Source organism: Mytilus californianus, unplaced genomic scaffold (genome assembly GCF_021869535.1).
Source record: "Mytilus californianus isolate M0D057914Y unplaced genomic scaffold, xbMytCali1.0.p SCAF_14, whole genome shotgun sequence".
NCBI classification, from domain to species: Eukaryota; Metazoa; Mollusca; class Bivalvia; order Mytilida; family Mytilidae; genus Mytilus; species Mytilus californianus.
In genome coordinates this window covers 25,879,888-25,901,815 of record NW_026262626.1, presented here as the reverse complement: position 1 = coordinate 25,901,815, position 21,928 = coordinate 25,879,888, and the positions used below count along the sequence as shown (strand labels likewise).

At 31.9% G+C, this 21,928-nt stretch overlaps 1 protein-coding gene and 1 long non-coding RNA gene across 2 annotated transcripts in view; one reads left to right on the top strand and one right to left on the bottom strand.

Moving 5' to 3' along the window:
- LOC127724587 (NADP-dependent malic enzyme-like) overlaps positions 1–16,680 on the bottom strand; it is a 30,250-nt gene extending 13,570 nt beyond the window's left edge. Inside the window, exons 1-6 of the mRNA XM_052231605.1 lie at positions 16,512–16,680; positions 14,622–14,744; positions 9,164–9,447; positions 2,956–3,031; positions 2,245–2,406; positions 843–946 (exon numbers count right to left, since the gene is read on the bottom strand). Of these exons, the coding sequence (XP_052087565.1) occupies positions 843–946; positions 2,245–2,406; positions 2,956–3,031; positions 9,164–9,447; positions 14,622–14,711 (716 nt within the window). The 5' untranslated portion in view covers positions 14,712–14,744; positions 16,512–16,680. The remainder of the gene's footprint in view (positions 1–842; positions 947–2,244; positions 2,407–2,955; positions 3,032–9,163; positions 9,448–14,621; positions 14,745–16,511) is intronic.
- LOC127724615 (uncharacterized) lies at positions 4,975–7,248 on the top strand. Its single transcript, XR_007992603.1, has 4 exons — positions 4,975–5,482; positions 5,753–5,856; positions 6,150–6,236; positions 6,882–7,248. It is a non-coding gene; the product is annotated as an uncharacterized LOC127724615 (long non-coding RNA).
- Positions 16,681–21,928: the final 5,248 nt, after the last annotated feature.

Genomic DNA, 21,928 nt, shown 5'->3' with positions numbered 1-21,928 from the left:
TCACTAATGAATTATTTACTTGCAAGTGAATAATTCGATCTCATTGAAACAGTATTCATGTGAACTTTAATTGATCCCTATAGCTAGAGATGGGTTACGCATGAACTAGGGGTGTTCAGTTATTAAATGGAAAAGAATGTAAACATTGGAAGTGAAACAAGGGAAAACCATTTGGTTGACTGATTCGATCTAGAAAAACTCATTCTTATACAGGTAAAAACGATTATTAACACATTTTTTTAATCTATAATATGAAATCAGACAGACCTAGAAATATCCAATTGTACGAGTTCGCCATCTATTTATATCTATGTTTATGTTTATATCGGGTTATATGACCATCTGCAGTCTTCGGAGGTCACCTTGATGATTATTTAGATGGCGTCTAGACTAAAATACACACGAAATGCTGATACATACTATCGAGTCTATGCATCATGAATTGTTTATTTTAGACTTTTTAAAATTTGGATATGCGTTTTAGTATGTTATAAGTCGAATGTAAGAATTTGAGTCAAATCGGTGAACATGAATTTGACAGCAAATGCCCTTTAAGATTGAAGTCATTGAAATGAATTTTATGCAAATTATAAACAGTACACTTTTTAAAATGCTTGTTTTAGAGCTAATGTTATTAAGATCTTTTTTTGAATGTCTTAAAATTAGTCATTTTGAGACTATAACTCTTATATGTAAGTCATCAAGACGTATGACCACTGAAAGTATTCAAAAATAGCTTCATCATTACTTCATACTGGGAACATGTTAATACATATGTTATGAAAAATAACTTAATCAATTGTGAAAGCTTAAAATAATACTAATTTCAAAACAGCCTATACCTTTTAACAACTGCGTCCATGAACTCATCAATAAATTCATCATATTTTGGACCATTATCCCTCCTCATTCTTAGGCCTGTGTAGAGAGGATCTTTCAGAAGACTCTTTAACAAAAACAGAAAATAATCATATAAAACATACTTATTGATATTTTCTAAAATTCAGTCAATTCAAATTTTGCTTTGATCTTTTTTTGTGATAATTTTGCATATCACACTACTCAAGTCTATCAATAATTTACTAAAAATCATTCCAAAGAAAAAAACTCTAAAACAGTCAATTGTCATATATATATATTTTAATTCTTTATCAAATATCAGTTAAACACCAATCAATCAATCAATCAAATATCAATTATGTGTTTCAATCTGAAATAACATTCAATATCAAAAGACATATATTGATATATTGATACATAGTCTATATATAAAACTGAAATTCCTGACAAAACTAAAATATTTTGTCCCTAAACTAAGAAACAAAAAAGGCAAAAATACTTAGTTTTTTATCAGTATTTTATCACAAAATGTATTATGATAGAGATTTGAGTTATCTCCCCTTTCACAGTTACCTGTTTGAGCTATAATTTGAAACTGTATTTTTCTGTAGGTCAAGAGTTTTATAAAAAGAAAATATTTTGTTATCCTATCAATACAAAGGTGGTTTTAGCATCCATTTTTCTTTATTCTGGGACTTTCTTCAACATTTCATACATTCAGGTTTCCATAATTGATATACACTGACAAGAAATGAATTTCAAAATGTGTATATGTTACTTGTAATGGAGCCTGTAAGTCGGGGGTCGTTGTTGATTTCTGTCTTTTCTATTTGTTTTTTGAAAATTTTTCATAAATCATAAATCAGGCTGTTGGTTTTCAAGTTTGAATTGTTTTTCATTTTATCGTGCTGGTGTCTTTTATAGCTTACTATATGGTATGGGTTTTGCTCATTATTAAAGGCTATACAGTACCCTATTGTTGTTTACATCCTCATCCTTTGGCCTCTGGTGGAAAGTTCTCTCATTACCAATCATACAAATACCATATTGCTTTATTTTCATATATGCTGCACATACCTGCCAACTTTTTAGAATTTTCATGGGGAATTTTAAGCACAAGAGGACCTAATGCATATCTATACATGTTGTTAATGTACTTGATTAGAACATCTATGGTTTTGAATGAGTATACATGTGTTTACATGCATTTTTACTCCTCTGAATGCCTTTACTAAAGCATTTAGTCTAAATAATTGAGTTTTATATGGGCCAGATCAACACCTCTCATGTGGGATATCCCCCATAAAGTGGGAAATTTGGCAGGTCTGGCTGCACCTTTCACTAGTATTTTCTAATTTTGTACTTTACCAGGACAAACTATTCCTTTATGAAAATTTGTCTTACCTCATTGTTAGTTCCTACGTCTAGTAATATCGGCAGACATTGATGTGGTTGTATTCCAGCTAAGGCTGTGTAGAGTGATAGCTTACCGACAGGTATACCCATACCATAGCAACCCAGATCTCCTAAACCCAAAATTCTCTCTCCATCTGTTACTACTATTGCCTGTATTGGAAGAAAACACAGATCATTTGAATGATTTTTTACTCACTAAAATTATTTTTTTACTACTGTAAATGCAGAAATTTTTGCAATCTTTTATTATAGCAAAAAATGGTGAGGAATGGGTTTGACAAATAATAAAAACTCATTTAATTTCTGATACATTGTGTAGCATTATTTCTCTGCAGTATTTAGGAGAAGTTGTCCTTTATAAAGGGTTGCATTTTACAGTATATCAAATGGTTATTTTTGTGGTGTCCTATTTAGATGGTGATGTTCTACAGCCTGCTTAAACAAATTTGACTGAATACAAATATTGCTTGTATAATATTTTGGTTTTCCAAGGTTTTTGTTTGAAAGACATTTTTTCAAATGCAATCCACCATAATATGTGATCATTTAATTTCAAGAAATTTTAAGAGTGATTGACCCCATTTTTGATTTAATTTTTTCCGTTTTTTTGGAAACTATTACTTCACTTTACAAAAAAAAAACTATCAATATTTCACTTTTTTTAAGTCCATTTTAAATTTTATACAATTTTATACAAACCTTCACATCATCTATAGGCCAGTTACAAATTACATCGTACACATGTCCTTTGTCATTTATTGTAATATAAAGTCCTCTGAAATCAAAACAATAAAATATTATAAGTAGGAATTTTCTAAACATATTACATTTTATATATATACAAGTCTAAATTGAAAAGAACGTTCAAACCTATGATTGCGTTGGATAAAAACCGCAATTTTTATATGTGTGCATGCAAAACAAATTTCTTGTTAGAAGTGGTCAAAAATACAGCACAAACAACTTTTTCCAAAAGACCAAAAAAGTGAAAAAGTATATTTTAACAAAACGCATTTGACTAACAATGTTGTTCGACCTGTTAGTCAAATGCGTTTTGTTAAAATATACTTTTTCACTTTTTTGGTCTTTTGGAAAATGTTGTTTGTGCTGTATATATGTAGGACTCAAATCTATGGCGGGTTCCAAATCTATGGCGGATTCCTAATCTATGGTAAATATGACGTAATGCCGTCTCAAATCTATGGCAGTTTTTGTTTTCTCCAAATCTATGGCAGATTTTGAAATTGCCTATTTTTCCGGGAAAAAGAGTTACATATAACGTCACAATCAAATAACGCCATATGACGTCGTCGCCGCCGCCGAATTTGAAGATGGCGGAACCCATGAACACCATTCCAGATGAAGGTTTTGTATTAGCAAAGGAAAAGAAGAAACCAGTTTCAAAGGACCCTAATCCAGAAGCGTTTTGGAGGGACTATGCAAAGGTAGTGTCCATTTGCAAATTAAAAGCAGAAAATCCAAAATGGGGATCCGCAAAAATAATCAAGTTTTGCAATGAACAGTTGAACGATAGAATGGTTAGAAAATATTTGGAAAATTATTTTTATGATTTGACTTCGAATCATTTGTATAAAAAAAGTGTTGACCTAGCTACTCCTCATAGGAAATGTCTTTCAAAGGAGGATTTAATTAATCTAGTAAAAAAGAATCATGCATTAGATCACAGAAAATCTCACAGCATTTATGAATCTATTCGAAGATTTGTTTTCCCAGTCGTAAGGGAAAACGTGAAGCTTTTATTTGATCTTTACGTGGACTGTGAACAATGTAAAAGTGCTATATCTCTACCAAAAACAGAAAGAACAAGACGCCCAATACCAGCAACTTATCCAAATTCAAGATGGCAAATTGACCTAAAAAAGATGCCACCTGATAAAGGATATCAGTACATATGTAATATCGTTGATTGTTTTTCAAGATTTGCATTTGGCCAAGCATGTAAAACTAAAAGTGCTACTGAAATAAGCAAAGTTGTACTCAGTTACATTTATCTATATGGAGCTCCACGTATTCTACAGTCTGACAATGGAAAAGAATTCCGGAACTCGCATCTTAAAGAAGTTGTAATACAATTTGACACAGTCCAAATGCATGGTAGACCATACCACCCACAAAGTCAGGGCAGAGTGGAACGTTTTAATCGTACACTGACTGAGTATTTTAGAATTAAAATGTCAGAACGTTCAGACTGGTCCGATCAACTTCCTGAATTTTATTACGCATATAACAACAGGCTAAACAAGGCCACACGTCCAAAGACTCCATATCAGCTATTTTTTAGTCGACCAAATTTTGCTGTGCCCCTTGATGATCAGGTATTTACTTTACTTCGTTAATTTTATTTAAATTATTATTTCGGAAATTAAAAATTGAGTCTTTGTGTTATAAAAAAATCTTAGTAATTAGGTCATTTATAGTAGTATTCTATTTTATGTTACAGCTATTCTGTGTCAATAAGTCGTCTAGGACCGTAGGATGTGTCAATAAGCTGGCTACGGCAGTATGCTGTGTCAATTAGCCGTCTAGATCCGTAGGCTATGTCAATGTGCCGTCTAGGGCCGAAGGCTGTCAATGTGCCGTTTAGGGCTGTTGGCTGTGTCAATGTGCATTCAAGTACCATAGAATGTGTCATGTGCACTATAGCGCCTTAGTTTGCAAATGTACTATTTTTAGCCGTAGGCTGTGTCAATGTTATGTCTGTTACCGTGACAATGTGCCGTCTAGTGACTTAAGTTGTAAGAATATGCAGTCTAGTCTGTGTAAATAAGCTATCATGAGACGTGTCTTAAGAAAAATTTGATTAGGGTTATTATTCATATCAGTATTTGTTTTTTAACTTGCGGTTGAGATAGATTTTTACATTATAGATTTATTTAAAAATTATAACTTGCCGAATGTCAGGAAATAAAGACAAACCAACAAAACAACGGTTTTTTTCACACCAAAGAAATTGAAAATTATTTTTTATTATAAAAAGAGCATCTTCTTTTCAACATACCTTTGTATTTATAGGTACCTTATGCTTCTCTTACTAAAGAAGAACGAGACTTTTTAGAGCACGCCGAATTAGATGTTGATGAAAATGAGTCAGAGGAAGAACTCCCAGAAGTATCTGTTGATGTGCTACACTCATCCTTAACTGAGGCTTCAGGTGGAAACCAATTCGCCAGTACAAATCATAATGAAGAGGAACTCACTTTACATGGTAAGATTTAAACACATATGCATGAACTTTTTACTTAAAGCTATCGTCCTGAACATGCATGAAATATTTGCCACTGGACGTTAAGCAACCAACAAACAATCAATCATTATTTAAAACTAATAAAAGTACACAAATTTGAATTATGAATTTAATTCTAAAAATGAATACAATTACTTGTTTTACATGTGATAAAAATAAATGCAAATTTAACATATGCTTAGCTATATTTAACTGTAAATTAATTAATTAGTTTTTGTTTTTATTTTGCAGACCATGGCGTAAATGAAGAACATGGCAATTTACCTCCAGATTGTACCCAGGAAAATGATTTTGTAGTGCCCGAACCATCATTTTCACAAACTGTTATTTTGCAAGTAAGTATGTTAAGCCTTGTGCATTACTTTGTTTATAATTTTCAACACACGCCAAAAAAAGAAGAAGAAAGAAAACCAACACATTAGATCTTACGAGTACGTACTTGTTCCTAACCAATACATAAATATCTTTTTTTTTAAATAGAAAAACCTATTGTTGTATGAGTTTCCGTATAACCTACAGATTAGACGAATATTTTTACATGTGTATTAATGTATTATTTGTTCAGTGAAATATTAAGTGATAAATTGTGCACAAAATAACACGAAATATTCTATTTATTTTTTTGTAGGAAAATGTTAGTCCATACTACAAACAAATGTATCAGAGAAAGTTTTATAATGAGCAAAATAAAGAAAATGTACCAGTTCATCCACAGGTATGTGATTTTGTTGGGATTTGTCTTTAAATGTCCTATATTTTAAACTTTGTGCCTTAGTAGTTTGTTGCTCGTTATGTAAGCGTAATATGTAATAATTTTGTTTACATACTGTTGTATAGAATAGGTTTGTAACTGAATGATGTACTTTTTAAAATATTGTCCTATATAACATAAAATTTGATGCATTTGATAGAAATCTTTAAAAGTGTTGCGACTGCACGTATACATGTACATGTATAAGACTTTTAATAATGCTGAACCATTCAAATGCAAAATGTAAAAGTTGAATTTTAGTTTGCTTTGTACGGTTATTACTAGTATATCAACTTTATTTTAAAACTGCTACACTTTGCATATATTTTTTTAACCTAAAAATAAGTAAACCGCGTTGGTTTTCCCGTTTGATGGTTTTACACTAGTCATTTTTGGGGCCCTTTATAGCTTGCTGTTCGGTGTGAAAAACCGTACTGTAACCTATAATAGTTTAATTTTACAAATTGTGACTTGGATGGAGAGTTGCCTCATTGGCACTCATACCACATCTTCGTATATCTATCTAGATGTACTATTATTAATTTAGATTTGATTTCACTCAGCCAACATATACTTTTGTTTATACTTATAGACTATTTTTTTTTGTAGAATGTAAATCAAAAACAGTTACCGGTATTTAACACTGGACTCACCGATTTTTATAAACAAATTCACCGGGAAACAATTTCAGCTTTTCCACTAGAGCAGTTTTCCGATGGTTTGAGGGAAGACATTACCTACTATCCGGAAGAGGGACAAAATGTGATGTACAGACCGAATCCTGCGATGAACAAAGGCACCGCAGTTTTCAGTACAGGATATTTCAGGAAAGGGGTCATAGACTCAATTTCAGCGTCTACTGCTGGAAAAGTGTATAAAGTGACAGATCAAATTACAGGATACAAATTTGATTTAAATCGTCATCAAATTAAAAAGATGTGATCAGGAGAAAATAAATAGCATGTGAAGAGTCAAAGTGTTTATTTTTTTTACAAACAGAAACTGCTTTCTTGTTGTTTAATGACTTACTATTTGGTTAATGTGTCGGTTAAACATGACCATGCACAGAGTAGAAAATGCTTATGTTTACGGGACACATCATTTCAAGATCATGAAGTCTTTATTAAGCTTTTTAAATTGATCATTTATAAATTTGGTTACTGTCATGATGTGGTTTATAATTTATACAATATACAAAAGAAGTTGTGGTATGACATGTACGATTGCTATGAGACAAATCACCACAAGAGACCAAACACAGAAATTAACAACTATAGGTCACCGTTCCGCCTTCAACAAAGAGCAATGCCCATACTGCATAGTCAGCTATAACATGTTTATTTCACTAGTGTTTATACACACTCTTACGTTGTCATTTATCTCCATTTGTTTTAGACAAGTCATTGGTCGTATATACTGCATTGTTTTCCATTTGCACGACATTTGCCATAGATTTTAAATCAACAAAAATCCGCCATAGATTTGGAAATTACAAAATTTGCCATAGATTTGGGTTGTAAAAAATCTGCCATAGATTTGGGATGGCATGACGTCATAATTAGAAAATTTAAAAAACTTGCCATAGATTAGGAGTGTAAATTTTTTGCCATAGATTTGGGATGGCATGACGTCATATTTACCATAGATTAGGAATCCGCCATAGATTTGGAACCCACCATAGATTTGAGTCCTACATATATATATATATATTATAAAAATTTGTCACTCTTGTTTCAGAAGTTATTTGTGTGTAATTTTTTGCACTTTTCCCCCATTGTTTATATTTTGATTACAAAGTGTCAAAATACAATTCATCTGAGATACATGTACTTTAGTTTTTTAAGATTCAATCTCATTTACCAGTCACATGAATATGTCCGAAAGTGAGAAATGGTTGGAATTGACAATACAATCTTCCTGAAATACCAACATATGGGTAATGTGTTAACAGGCGCATTGCATTGCGCCAATTTTTACAAAATCCAATCTTTCATTTGCGCCACAAGGACATATTTCATTTGCAACAAAAAATAAAAACTACTTTGCACCATTTTACAGGTAAAGTTTAAATATTCATTGCTACATCGTGAATAAGAATTTTTTTTAGTGTATTCCCCCTGGATAACTAAGTAAGCTCATATATAAAACTGAGAGTCACTTAGGCTAAAATATATAGTGTTCACATGTTTAAGGTGTCAAGATGGACATTGTCAATTCTGAGACAAACAGGTCGATAAATTTCTCAGAATTGGATTGTTTCATATTGGGCCGTTTATAGCCGACTATACGGTATGGGTTTTTCTCATTTTTGAAGGCTGTACGGTTGCCTATAATTGCTTTCATCCACTTCGTTTGAACTTTGGTGGATATTTGTCTCATTGGCAATCGTACTACATCTCCTTATTTTTATTTAGAGGAAATAAGTCTCAAGTTTTTCATGACTACACATATATATTATCCAGTGTACAGGAGTACATCCAAGCCATTGCTTACAAGTCTAGTGTCAAAACAAACTTTTGGTTTTACTCCAGTGTATAGTGCTTTCTTTGAGGTTTTGTGATTTTGTTTATTTATAACAGAACTGTGTTTTAACATTATTATGAAAAGTCTCTTATTAAGAATGTATCAGTGTATAATGTTTCATTATGGTTACGATGGCTGATTTTGGAGGAACATGCTTTATTATGCAATCAAAAACTGTGTTTTAAGGTTATTATTAAAAGTCTCTTTTGAATAGAACTATTTTTTTTACTATTTACCTGAAATATCTCAGAAATCCCCTATTGATTTAGTTGAATATCATGGAAAATATATATATACATATGTTACTCCATATAAAAATGTCTGCTTGTATTCTAAAAATATCATCAAGAATTTTATTTCAAAAATACCTTGGTTTTCTGAAAATGAGGCCATACTTCAAACAAGCTAAACCAACAGTTGGTGTATAAATAATAGGCATCATCAATTCTGTATGTTCACTAACAACTCTATAAAACAATTTCTCGTTCCTGTCTTGAAGAGCCATCAGATAAATGTATCGATCAAGGTCGTTCTGCCAGCGATTGAAGTTTTCCATGATGTTGACCACTTGTTCCTGTTGGTCCATCACTCTGGGCGGTAACAAACCATGAACACCAAGCATCTGTCTCTCTTGAAGAGTGAATGCCATACCCTGAATAATACATTTAATTTAAACTTATTTAAAGATGTGCCAGTTAGTTTTCTCATTTGAATTGTTTTACATTTGTCATTTCGGGGCCTTTTACGGCTTACTACATGTATCTAGTAAGGGTTTTGCTCATGGTTAAAGGCTGTACAGTGAACTATAGTTGTCATCTTCCTCATTTAATGGTATCTGGTGGAGAGATGTCTCATTGGCAATCTTACCACATCTTCTTATTTTTATATGAAGGTAGAATACCAATATTGAATTTTTACATTGATTTATAAATGTTCATGAATGTTAAGGATGTACTTAGGTGAACTTAAAAAAATCTAGAATTTAAAATTGATACTATAAGTCAAGGAACAAAATAAGCTAAAATATTGATAGGTAATGGAGCTCCTTTTCGAGATATTTTGTTTTTTAAAATGGCGGGAAAAGGCTGACTTGGACTTGTACCTTATATTTGCATTGGTATTATTTGGGTCTCATTTCGAAAGAAAAGAAATCTAGAATCTACTTAAATTTTGGTAAATGACCTTTTATGAGCTATTGAAGTCTTATATGAAAAGGAAAATGGGTGTTATGGGGCAAAATATTTTACCCTGTATCGTAGGAAAAAAACCAAGGAGTCCGAACATTTGACAAAAATTCCTAAACCTCACCTAAGTACATTCTTAAGGAGTCTCAATCGCTCATCTTGTAAAAATATGCCTTTTTGGTAACTACTTTACCTAAATATACATTCAGTTATGTTTGCTTATCTATCTTTATGTAGTGGCATTTTTGAAGTTTTGCTTTGATGATCATTTTCACTGTTAACAGATTATAATTCTATCTATTCGATTTGTAAGATAATTGGAAAAATTATAAAAATTGGTAGAAAAATTGTCATTTTAAGTTAGAGTCTGACAATTTCTGGCAAATGTTGACTTATATAAACTAGTGTGACAATTTGGCCATGTTGACTTAATTGCAGATCTTACTTACTGATCATTTTTGCTTTTTAAAGTTTCTCTCTTTCTACTATTCTAGTTCATGACAATAATGCAAAAAATGGATAAAAATCATCATTCAGGGGCAATAACTCCTATAGGGAGTTGGTTGGCAATTTCAACAGTTCAACTTATTTGCAGATCTTATTGTGCTGAAGATTTTTTGCTCTTGATGGAATCCTTCTTTAAGTTATCTATTACAGTTTCTGTAAAAAAAAACTCAAAAATGGATAAAAATCATCTTTTAAGGACAACAATTCCTTTTGAGTTAAGGGGTCCACTGAAGATTTCTTTAATGTGGATTTAATTGAAGATCTTATTTTACTTAACATTTGTTTTATTTACTTTTAATCTCAATCAATTATAGTTGCTACACCAACAAACAAAAAATGCAAAAATGGGGGTAAAAATAATCATTCAGTTACTTTTTAAAGTTTCCCTCTATCTGTAATAGTTTTCAAGATGATAATTAAGAATTGATTAATATTTGCTGTGCATCTAATGGACCATTGCTATTTTCCTTTACAACTGTCACTATAATTTTTCTTAAACAAACTCATTTTTATATACTTGGTGCATATCTTTCATATTTTAGGAGTGAATCGGACAAAACAGAAAAGTATTATTATTTGCATTACTCGAAATGAGAGTAGGTTTTGATAAATGTAAAAGTTACAAAAAGAAAATGTAGCCTGGGACCCTAGTCCAATGTTTGCCTCAAACTGCTTATGCATTACTGTTGAGAAGTAAACCTTATTTTCATCCTGTTGTAACTTATCTTACGGGTTTAAATGACAGTTGTAATGACAATGTTTATCTACTGTAAACTTTCAAAACATCTTTTTTTCCTTCCTATTTAGTGATAAAAAAATGAGATATATAGATATATCACAAACTCAATTATATATAGACTAGCTTATGACTATAATTGAAATAGATGTTAGAATTACAGCAAACAAACAAAGAATAAATCATATTAACAACTTCAGATTGGCTAACATGGCTAATATGGCTAATGAAAGTACTGTAAAATGGACTGATTTATGACAGATCACATTAATTTAAGATTAAACATAGGGAAAGATTTATTGCTTTGCAAGTTCAATAATTACTTTCTCAAGTGTTAAGTATCAAATTATTCATTTTAGAATTAAATAGCAAACGAAAATCAATCATTCAAATGATTTTCACATTTTTTGGTGGCCATGTTAAACTGGGTGGAGAAATTAAATTGGGACATTAATAGCATAATGTATTGATTTTGAATAATTTTGTGATATAAAGTAATATAATTGGACTTGAACAAATAATAAACTGAACTCTAAAACTAATTGACATGAATATGAAATTAAGAAAGTTTTATATCATCTGATAAACTAGTTTAAAGACAATTCTTCTAATATTTTGATCTCTATATTTTCTTGCTACCAATATTTTAAATTGATATCATCTCCATTCCTAGAGAAGTCTATATCCTGATTTTGACTTCATTTATATGTTTTATATGCAAACAGAACTGACATGGTCACAGTAAAATTGAGAATGGAAATGGGGAATGTGTCAAAGAGACAACAACCCGACCATAGAACAGACAGTGCCTGCTTGAAGTTGTTTTCTTACATGTATAATAGAAAAGAAAAGATATGTGTATCCATCTATGACACAAAATCAGTGCATACACAGCAAAAAAAAACACAAAAAGCAGAGGAACAGTACTTTTATTGTTGTTCTTCATCTTGAAGTCACAATGAGGCCTTCAACATAGAGCAAAACACCTCACTGCAAGTTTCCCCTGAGTGTTTTTATGCATATTATTTAACCCTACCTACAGAAATATGTAAAGTTTGTTATTTATCACATTTATCTTAGTATCAAAGGAACATTATCCCAATTCATATATACACTCCTATTCTCAACCTACTTTATATGCCTAACAAACACTTAAACTCTGCAGTTTTCCACAGTGCCATCTCTATCTTGACCAGGTATTTAAACTTTTGCAAGTTCACCTGTCCTATTGAATAGATACAATAGCTATTGTTCTCTGTGTAGTTTATTCTCTGGGACCTTTAAATTTCTTCTAAGAGAAATCTATCATTCATTGATTAAATTACCCAGTAAAAAAAATTTCTTATATATAGACAAAAATACTGTTTTTATACTCATTAACTGTATGTGATGATGTAGTTATTCAATATTAATAATATATTTTCATTCAGTTTAATATAAACATTGATTCAATCATAAAAATTTGATTTCTGACAAAACTTTCAACATTGTTCCTTTTAAAAAAAAATTTGTTTGACATGAATAAGAACTTGAAAATAATGATGTTTCAAATTAGATCTTCTTAAATGTATTCTTTAACTAAACAAAAAAAAATCAAATTTCAATAGGAACATTGATAAAACTTTTGTTAGAAATCAACTTTTTATGATTGAATCAATGTTTATATTAAACTGAATGAAAATATATTATTAATATTGAATAAATACATCAGCACACGCAATTAATGAGTATAAAAAAAGTATTTTTGTCTATATATAAGAATTTTTTTTTACACAGGTAATTTAATCAATGAATGATAGATTTCTCTTAGAAGAAATTTAAAGGTCCCAGTGAATAAACTACACAGAGAAAAATAGCTATTGTATTCATTCAATAGGACAGGTGAACTTGCAAAAGTTTAAATACCTGGTCAAGATAGAGATGGCACTGTGGAAAACTTTCATTGGGTTCGCAATAATGTTGTCCAAAACAACTGCTTTTACCTATTGGAATCTAGCATTTTGTGGGGGGGAGCAATGAAACCAGTTTTTTGTGTATCAAATCTTTAAAAGTAGCTTGCACATATTAAAAAAAATTCCTGCTTCTTCCTTTTCATTATTTTATAAAATTTTCCATTTTTTGGAAAATATATATACAGAATAAAATAAACTCTCTTTATTATGAACCCTGTACATAGTATGACTGAACTACTTGTTTTGAAATTTACAGATCATTCATTGTTCAACAACAAGCTTTTAAATTATCAACATAATTGGAGGGTGCTTTAGTAAGTGTACATATTGAATCTCTCTGAAAACCATTAAATCAGATTTAGCATGTTAAACAACCCAATTAATTTTCAACTAAGCACTCTAAAATTGATTTTATTGTGAAGGCAAAATGTCAATTTTTGGTGTAGTTGTATTGTTGCTTTCTATTTAGTTAATCTCAAGTCTTCTTTAAATCATACAAAACTGGTGTGGCCTAATTTACACATGATACAGATTTTTAAAGGTATTTCTTTTAATAGTTTTTGCAATTAAAATACATTTGTACATATAAAACGGTTAAAGTTACAATATTTCATTAAAATAACATTAGAAATAAAAGTTCATCTTCACCAGATTTTCAAGAATGAACAACTCACAGCAATCCATGATTTTCAGATAGGGGGCATAATATAAAAACAAATTCATAATTTTTGACGGACATATATATTCAATTATAAAATGCTATTTTTATCTACAAGATGAACAAATGACAGAGGAAGGAAGATATGTTTTTCTTTGTTTAATTTTATTCAAGACCATGGGACCCCTTCTCCTTGCTTTTGCACCTGCATGGATTTATTATCTAATTGTACACCTCAAATACTTCTTGGAAAATTGTTTAATCCTTTGAAATCACAGGGACATCTTACACAGCTTTTAAGTTATAAATCTTGTAATGTAAAGTATGTGTTTTGTGGCAATGCAAGTATGGTCAGGACTCATTTAATCATATCTTGTTTATCTTTAACTTTTGACCACTTGGACATCAGAATGACCCTACCACTTGGACACAAGAATGACCTAGAAACTTGACACACCGATTACAAATATTTTGATATGAGCTTATTCATCATGCTTACAGAGACATATATACACATGTGTATATATGTCTCTGATGCTTATAAGTGGTTAAATTGTCACTTTGTTAAGAAACTGAAATTTAAATGGCTTATTGTCTCTTGTTTCTTTGCAATTTAAGTACAAAAAAATAATATTCGTTCTGTGAGTTTCATTAATATTTTTTTGCAAATTCATCTCATTTAAAAGTCAAAATTGAGAACAAGTATCTTAGGGTATTTTGCATGGCATTTAAAATGGGTGCATGATAAAAAGAAAACTTCAACATAAAACACAGAATAGTATCGTTTACCTTATTTAACAGAGGGTCTCTTAACAGATCAACTCCTCTGACCCTGGGTCGGGCAATTTTTTCATCAGTAGCAGACGCATTTTGATCCATGTTGTTTGTAAAATCAGCTGGAAATACTGCCCTCTGGAAAAGAAGAACAGATAAATCTGTTTCCCGCGGATTTTGTAACTTGCGATAAACTTATGTCCCAGGTGACAATAAACTAATCCAGTAACATGACTCTAAATTATAAGAATAAAACGAGATGTTCTGTAATCATAAAAAGTAGACACCAAATAACACAATGAAAACAGAAAAACAAATTCTAACTGTCCCCGTACATGCAGTTTTCCACCAAATGAGTACATAATATTTGCCAGTAATTTCGGTGTCAAAATTAATCTTAAATTTTCTGTAAGATTTTTTCTGGGATTGTTGTTTGTCTACAACTAATATTCTTTTTTTTTTTTTTGGGGGGGGGGCTTCAATACTACCATTTTTTCTTATACTATTATTCATGTTTCATTAATTGTTTTTTTTTTTCAAGTTATGATCCGCTTCCCTTTTTTATTAAAATGTCTCTCTCATTTCAGTTACTTTCGATATAAAGAGAACGTCAATGAGAAAGCAACCCAACGGCAAACATTTTTAGAAGACAAATAGAGGGCAACCTACAATCTTAAATTAAAAAAAATACAGATGTCAAGTATTAAATCTTCCCCAGTCAGACTAGTAAAATGTATCAGCAGCATACTGAACTTAACAGAACAATCAAACTAATAAGTGTCATTAAAATTATATTCTCCTAATACTTCTTGGAATATTTTACACTGCTATAGCATCAACTCACAAAGTTAAAAAAACAAAAAAACAAACGTACTCACAAAGCAAACTGTTTTTACAATTACATTAATTTAATCCTGCGCTTAGGCTGATGACAAAAAAGCACAAGGTGTCAGATGAATTTATCCCGTCAATTTATATGACTATACAAATATATTACTAGTATTCAATAGAACATGATTTTCCTTCCAAAATCAACATTTAAATCGAACCCGTGACCCCTGGAATGCAAAGCAGCCGTTCTACTCCAACGCAATTAGAAGATCGGTGACTGACTGTGCCAAGGGTCCCGGGTTCGATCCCGACTGGTACATTGCCGGGTATATTTTGGAAGGAAAATCAATCCCAGCTAGCTGTTACATGTATGTTGGGCATCTCAGCTGAAAATTCCACATTGAATAAAAGAGAATAAAGGAAATGGACCACTATGACAAGCCTTTTAAACACAAGACTCACTGTAAAAGATCCGTCGCAGTATAATTCACCATCTCCAACCACCACCAACTCACCCGGCCTTCACTGAAATACTGAATTGTTACCCTTACATTTGCCTACCACCACCCCAGTGACTTTCAGTCTGGAAAAAATTATTCTATACATTTTACCTAAGTATTTTTTGTGTGTGTGAAATTTCAAATCTGAAATACCTGAAATGACTTTAACACATTTATTATGTGTAATAGTTGTCTAAGATTCAACAAATAAACTTAAAAATGCGACAAGAATTGTGTCCCTAAAAGTTTTGTTGGGTTATGATATTTTATGTTGTGTATAGTCACCATAATTCCGCGTTCCTAGGTACCAACACTTACATTTGGTAATATACTTTTGGCATGGCTCGGTATTTATACATCCCGCCATTGTGTTATTGTGCTATGGTCATTTTTGTTTTCTGGTCTTTCATTTTTGCTGATGTACTTTTTCTACATAAGCAAATGCCTGTGCCAAGTCGGGAATATGACAGTTGTTTTCCATTCGTTTGATGTGTTTGAGCTTTTGATTTTGCCATTTGATTTTAATTTTCCTTGGAGTTCGGTATTTTTTTAAATTTTACTGTTTACAACTAACCTTGATAAATGCTACTACAATTTATATCCTGTGTTGCTTTACTGAAAACTTATTATTTTTACATAGTCCATGACTAAACAGTTTTTGTTTGTAAACTTATGCATTATACTGATTGCATGACTAGATATATCACTATAAAATGGACGGATACTCTCAAGTGTCCAGGAAGTACTTTTGTAAAACAGACTGAGGAAAAATTGAATAATTGACAATACGCGATTGTTTATTTTCATAAAACTTCCTGCCAATACTTGGTATAAGTTACATCAAAGATTTCAGTAAGGAGAACTTGACTAGAACGTGCCTGTGACGACGTACATTTACTTATAAAGGTCCTTGTTTAAGTTTTCAATAATAAACTTGATGATGATTGCAATGTTTATTTCTAGACTAAACTGAACTCAACTTTAAGAAATTAGTTATTTTTGAAAATAAATAATATAAAACCTGAATGGTTATACATATTATCAACCACTTTTCTAGCTAAACAACTTTTGACTGGTGACTTTTTAAGGCAATCGTTGCAACTTTGCGAAAATGAGGTCCATGTCCATCAGAAGTTACATTACTAGTATCATATATAACCTTGTTTTTTGTTTTGTGTTTATACTTGTAATTCTTGACTGTTGTGTTAATATTGTGTTACATTTTGTGTTTTTACTTGACACATATTGTAAGTTGCACTCCCAACCAAAAATATTAACTGTTTTTTAAACAGTAAGGAGTATCGAAAAGTAAAGTTATCTCTCTTTGGTCATGATCTATTTCAATGTTAAAAACAAATTAATATTATGTTCACATACGGATTTCATTTGAAGTATGACTTCCACTTGGACAAATTTGATAGGACATGGTACTTCACAACAAGATTGTTATGGTAAAATTGTTTATAAAGAAAATAAGTAAAAGAAATGACCTTCATTTTCGCTGAAATAGTATAATACATTATTATTTAGGGACCAACTGAAGCCCGCACCGGGTGCGGGATTTTCTCGTTGTGTTGAAGACCTATTGGTGGCATTGGGGAGTTTTCTGCTCTTTGGTCGGGTTATTGTCTCTTTGAAACATTCCCCGTTTCCATTCTCAATTTTATTCAAAATTATTCTTTTGACTGTATAGACGTTTTGAAAAATGTTATTATCGTTGTTGATGCACAATTGCATATATTGATTCGCTTGTTTACAATTTGAATCTTCGGGTGGTGGATTTTTAGTAGTCCCAGTTGAATCTATCCGAAACTTGCCAACACTCGGAGAGTTTGAGCTCAACATATGATATCGATCTGTTGACTTTTGAAAACCCTAAGTTGCATTTCCTTGTGTTTAATTGTGTTGCTGGGTTGCTGCTTCACTAATCAATGCCTCACATCTACTTTAATTTTTCAGATTTGCTTAGAGGGATTAGGACAGCAAACCGTTATTAGCTTGCTGTAAAAGTTGCCGATTAATCCTTGCAAAAAGACACAAAAAAGAATTAAGGCACACGATACTTCCTTGTGACAAAAAGTTGGTTCGTGAGAGTACCAACAATTCTGATGTAAAATCAAAAAAGAGTGCAGTTTGAAAATTCGACACATGAAAAACGCAGGAAAAGTTCAAGACTAGTATTAATACAAAATCATATATGGACCAACTACTAGCCTTTGTTAGTCTTCTGTTTGTTTTATTTTGGTTCATTTGTATGTTTCATCATTTAGTGTGGCGTCCATTTCCCTGTACAAGAATGCACTATTGTTTAGGGGCTAGCTGTAGCCCGCCTCTTGGTGCGGGATTTTCTTGATGCGTTGAACACCCATTGGTGGCATTTTTTCTACTCGTTGATCGGGTTGGGTTGTTGTCTCTTTGACACATTCCCTGTTTCCATTCTATATTCTATGTTTTTATGTTACTCGTTACTGGTTTTTGTTTGGTACTTCGTATTGCCATGATCTATTGAGTAAAGCATGCATGACATCTGCAACTGATTTTACAGTTTATTCTTCTGTTGTGCTACTACACCACTGTCCCAGGTTAGGGGAGGGTTGAACGCTCACAAACATGTTTAACCCCGCCACATTCTTTATGTGCCTGTCCAAATTCAGGAGCCTATTTTTCAGTGGTTGTTGTTAGTTCATATCTGTCATACTTGTTTTTCGTAAATTGCATTCTGCATTGTTTCACATTTTTTTAAGGTCGGAGCCTTTTATGCTCTGACAATACGATATAGAGATTTTTTCCTATTTCAAAGACCTATATTTGCTTATATATATATCTTCGTCATTTGAACTGTAGTTGATAGTTGTCTCATTGGCAATCATACCGCGTCTCCTTTTTATATGGTCCACATTAACACAATTTAGCCGAAATATGCATAGTATAGTCCTTACAAGTACACCTTACAGCACAGTTGCTCAGAGGGAATCATTCTTTCCAAGGACAAATTGAGACTGGAATGCATTGCCCACTGATCTGCCTCGGCCAAGACCCTTGAATCATTCGAGGCTCTATAGTCAGTTACTTGATTGAATATGAATCAGTTGGTTTTTACAAGCACTTTTTGATCTGTACAGAAACATTTTTGTTTGTTAGTGAGTTAATTATTATATTGATTCATAGTAAATAAGCGTAGGCGCAAATCGCTGTTCGACCAAAAGCGACAGTAAAATAAAAAAATCATGTCCAAATTATGATGCAGGCCACCAAACGGCATGCAGAAACAAAAAACTTCAAACTTACCAGAATTGATACAAGTCTGACATTTCCAAGGAAAGGATGTTTTCTGAATTCTGCTAATTTCAGAAAATTACATACTTTTGTTAGCATCTATCCGTCCGACATGTAACCAGGAATTACAACTATGACGTTAATGTAATTGTTACATACGACGATACGTTAGAAAGTGAATGATTAAAGCATGGTTATTTAGAATCAGATATGAATATAAAATACAAAGTAAGGTCTATTGAAAAGCTTTTAACCGGCATACATAAGACATAAAACACATAAAACAGAAAGCACAGCATGCATAGCATAAATACTGTTATCAAAGCACAGCAAATTATAGCAAATGATAAGCAAATTAAAGCTTCATTTCAGGGCCTGTTATAGCTATGGGTTTTTCTCATTGTTGAAGGCCATACGGTGACCTAGAGTGGTTAATTTCTATGTCATTTGGTCTCTGGTGTATAGTGTTGTATCATTGGCAATTATACCACATCTTCTTATTTTTATATAAAAGCAATATAAAATAATTTAATCAAAAGGCGTAAGTTCTGAAAATTGACTTGACCGGGATGATAGGCGGTAGTTCTTTTGTCTCTAGAAAATGGTAGCATGTTGAGTATAATATAAAAAATTGTCTTTGCGACAAACTCTCTCCTTCTCTCTCTCTCTCTCTCTCTCTCTCTCTCTCTCTCTCTCTCTCTCTCTCTCTCTCTCTCTCTACACGGGCATGCATATGCATTGCCGGTGTAGTTATGCATCCTGCACATCGAAGTCGATACCCTTTCAGTAGGGGTAATTAAGTCAAGCGAGAGAAGTGTCTTTGCATGAATCCTTCAGTATTATATACAACTGCCACCCTACGAAATTAGCAGGAGAGGAGCTCACTTCTAAATATAGTCAGATATAAACATATGGCAGACTTACCATTTTGGTTTCAAAATATATTCCTTCTTTTGAACACAACCATGTAAATCTTACGACGGATTAAAACAGCTATTGATTAATTATTTGTCCTGGAATTAGAGCTTAATGTCACTGAAGTACTTTCAAAGAGTCGTTTTATATTGATACATTTTCCGCATGTTTCAATATTAAGAAACGGATTTTTAAGACATCAAAAAATGACGCATTGCTTTTAGCGTTCTGAAATTTAATTTATATTTTGAACGTGTCTTTCATCTTTTAACCTTCGTTTTTCCAGAAAAGAATTCTTTTCATGAAACTAATCAGTCTTAAGAAACTAATTTCGGCTACTTTGTCTCGTGGGAATTTTATTTTGCTTCTGTAATTTCATAATGTCGGAGGATATTTTAAAGCTAGATTAACAGACAATTATACAATAACAGGATAGACATGTGGTTTATACTTTAATGAGACAGCAACCCAATGACAAGAAAAAAAAACAGGAATCATCTAGTGATCAACGTACTGTCTTCAACAATAGATGCATGTCTATGCAATATGCATGTCATGAACTAGTCAAAATTGTCATTAGTCTAGCTACACAGCATATACTATCAAAGATTTGCCATTTACACTGTCGACAGTTGAATGACCGTTCTATAAAAGACACAACAGCACTAAGTTGGTAAGGTGTTGATGGATATAATATTTTTAACATTGCTTACATCCAGTTTTAAAAACGTTTGAGAAAAATAGTGTAAAATGTTGTAAAACGATTTTTGTTGGATTTGTATCAATTTTACAATTAAATAAAGAAGAAACGAGGCATATCAGCTATAGTATATTATAGTTACACTCACCATAAGTCTTCAGATAAAAGTCTTATGACAGAATGACTTTCAAAGTGTATTTGAATGTTAAATATGAGTAATAAAAATTGTCATAGATCTTGTAAAACATCAATTTTTATTATTTTTTGGATACATATACATGTTATATTTCATCTTCAAAGTAATTCAACATGAATAAACATTTTGAGGTTAAAAACTACTTGTTGTTCTATTTTTAGCAGCAAACATCTATCTTTAATGAGCATCAAAGTCACTTGAAAATCATATTTAAAAAACACTTTGTCCAATGGGCAATCAAGGTGAGCTAATGAAATCCCTGGACGTCGTTGTAAATAAAAAAAAATTTCTTTTCCTCTGAAATTGCAATTTCAACAAAACTCGATCGGAATTGATGATATCTATTATAAAGTTTGCCCTTTTTGTTTACTAACCAACCAACATGAACGCCATAGCTAAAAATAGTAACTAAGGGTAAAATGCATGTAATTGTCCAATACAAATGTATCTTGAAAACCATTTGCAGAAAAATTTACAGGGACACACACAAATGCTCACAATGCCAAGATCGAACAGCTTTCCAGCTCAATAAAAATTATCAGGTGGGCGACTTCCTTTTTGGATTGAGCTTCCTTACGATTTTCGTGCTTTCTCTATTATCTCTAATAGATATAAGAAGATGTGGTATGAGTGCCAATGAGACATGCAACTCTCCATCCAAGTCACAATTTGTAAAAGTAAACCATTATAGGTCAAAGTACGGTCTTCAACACGGAGCCTTGGCTCACACCGAACAGCAAGCTATAAAGGGCCCCCAAAATGACTAGTGTAAAACCATTCAAACAGGAAAAGCAACGGACTAATCTATATAAAAAAACGAGAAACGAGAAACACTTATGAACCACATCAACAAACGACAACCACTGAACATCAGGAAAAATTATAACAGAAAAGTATAAACTGA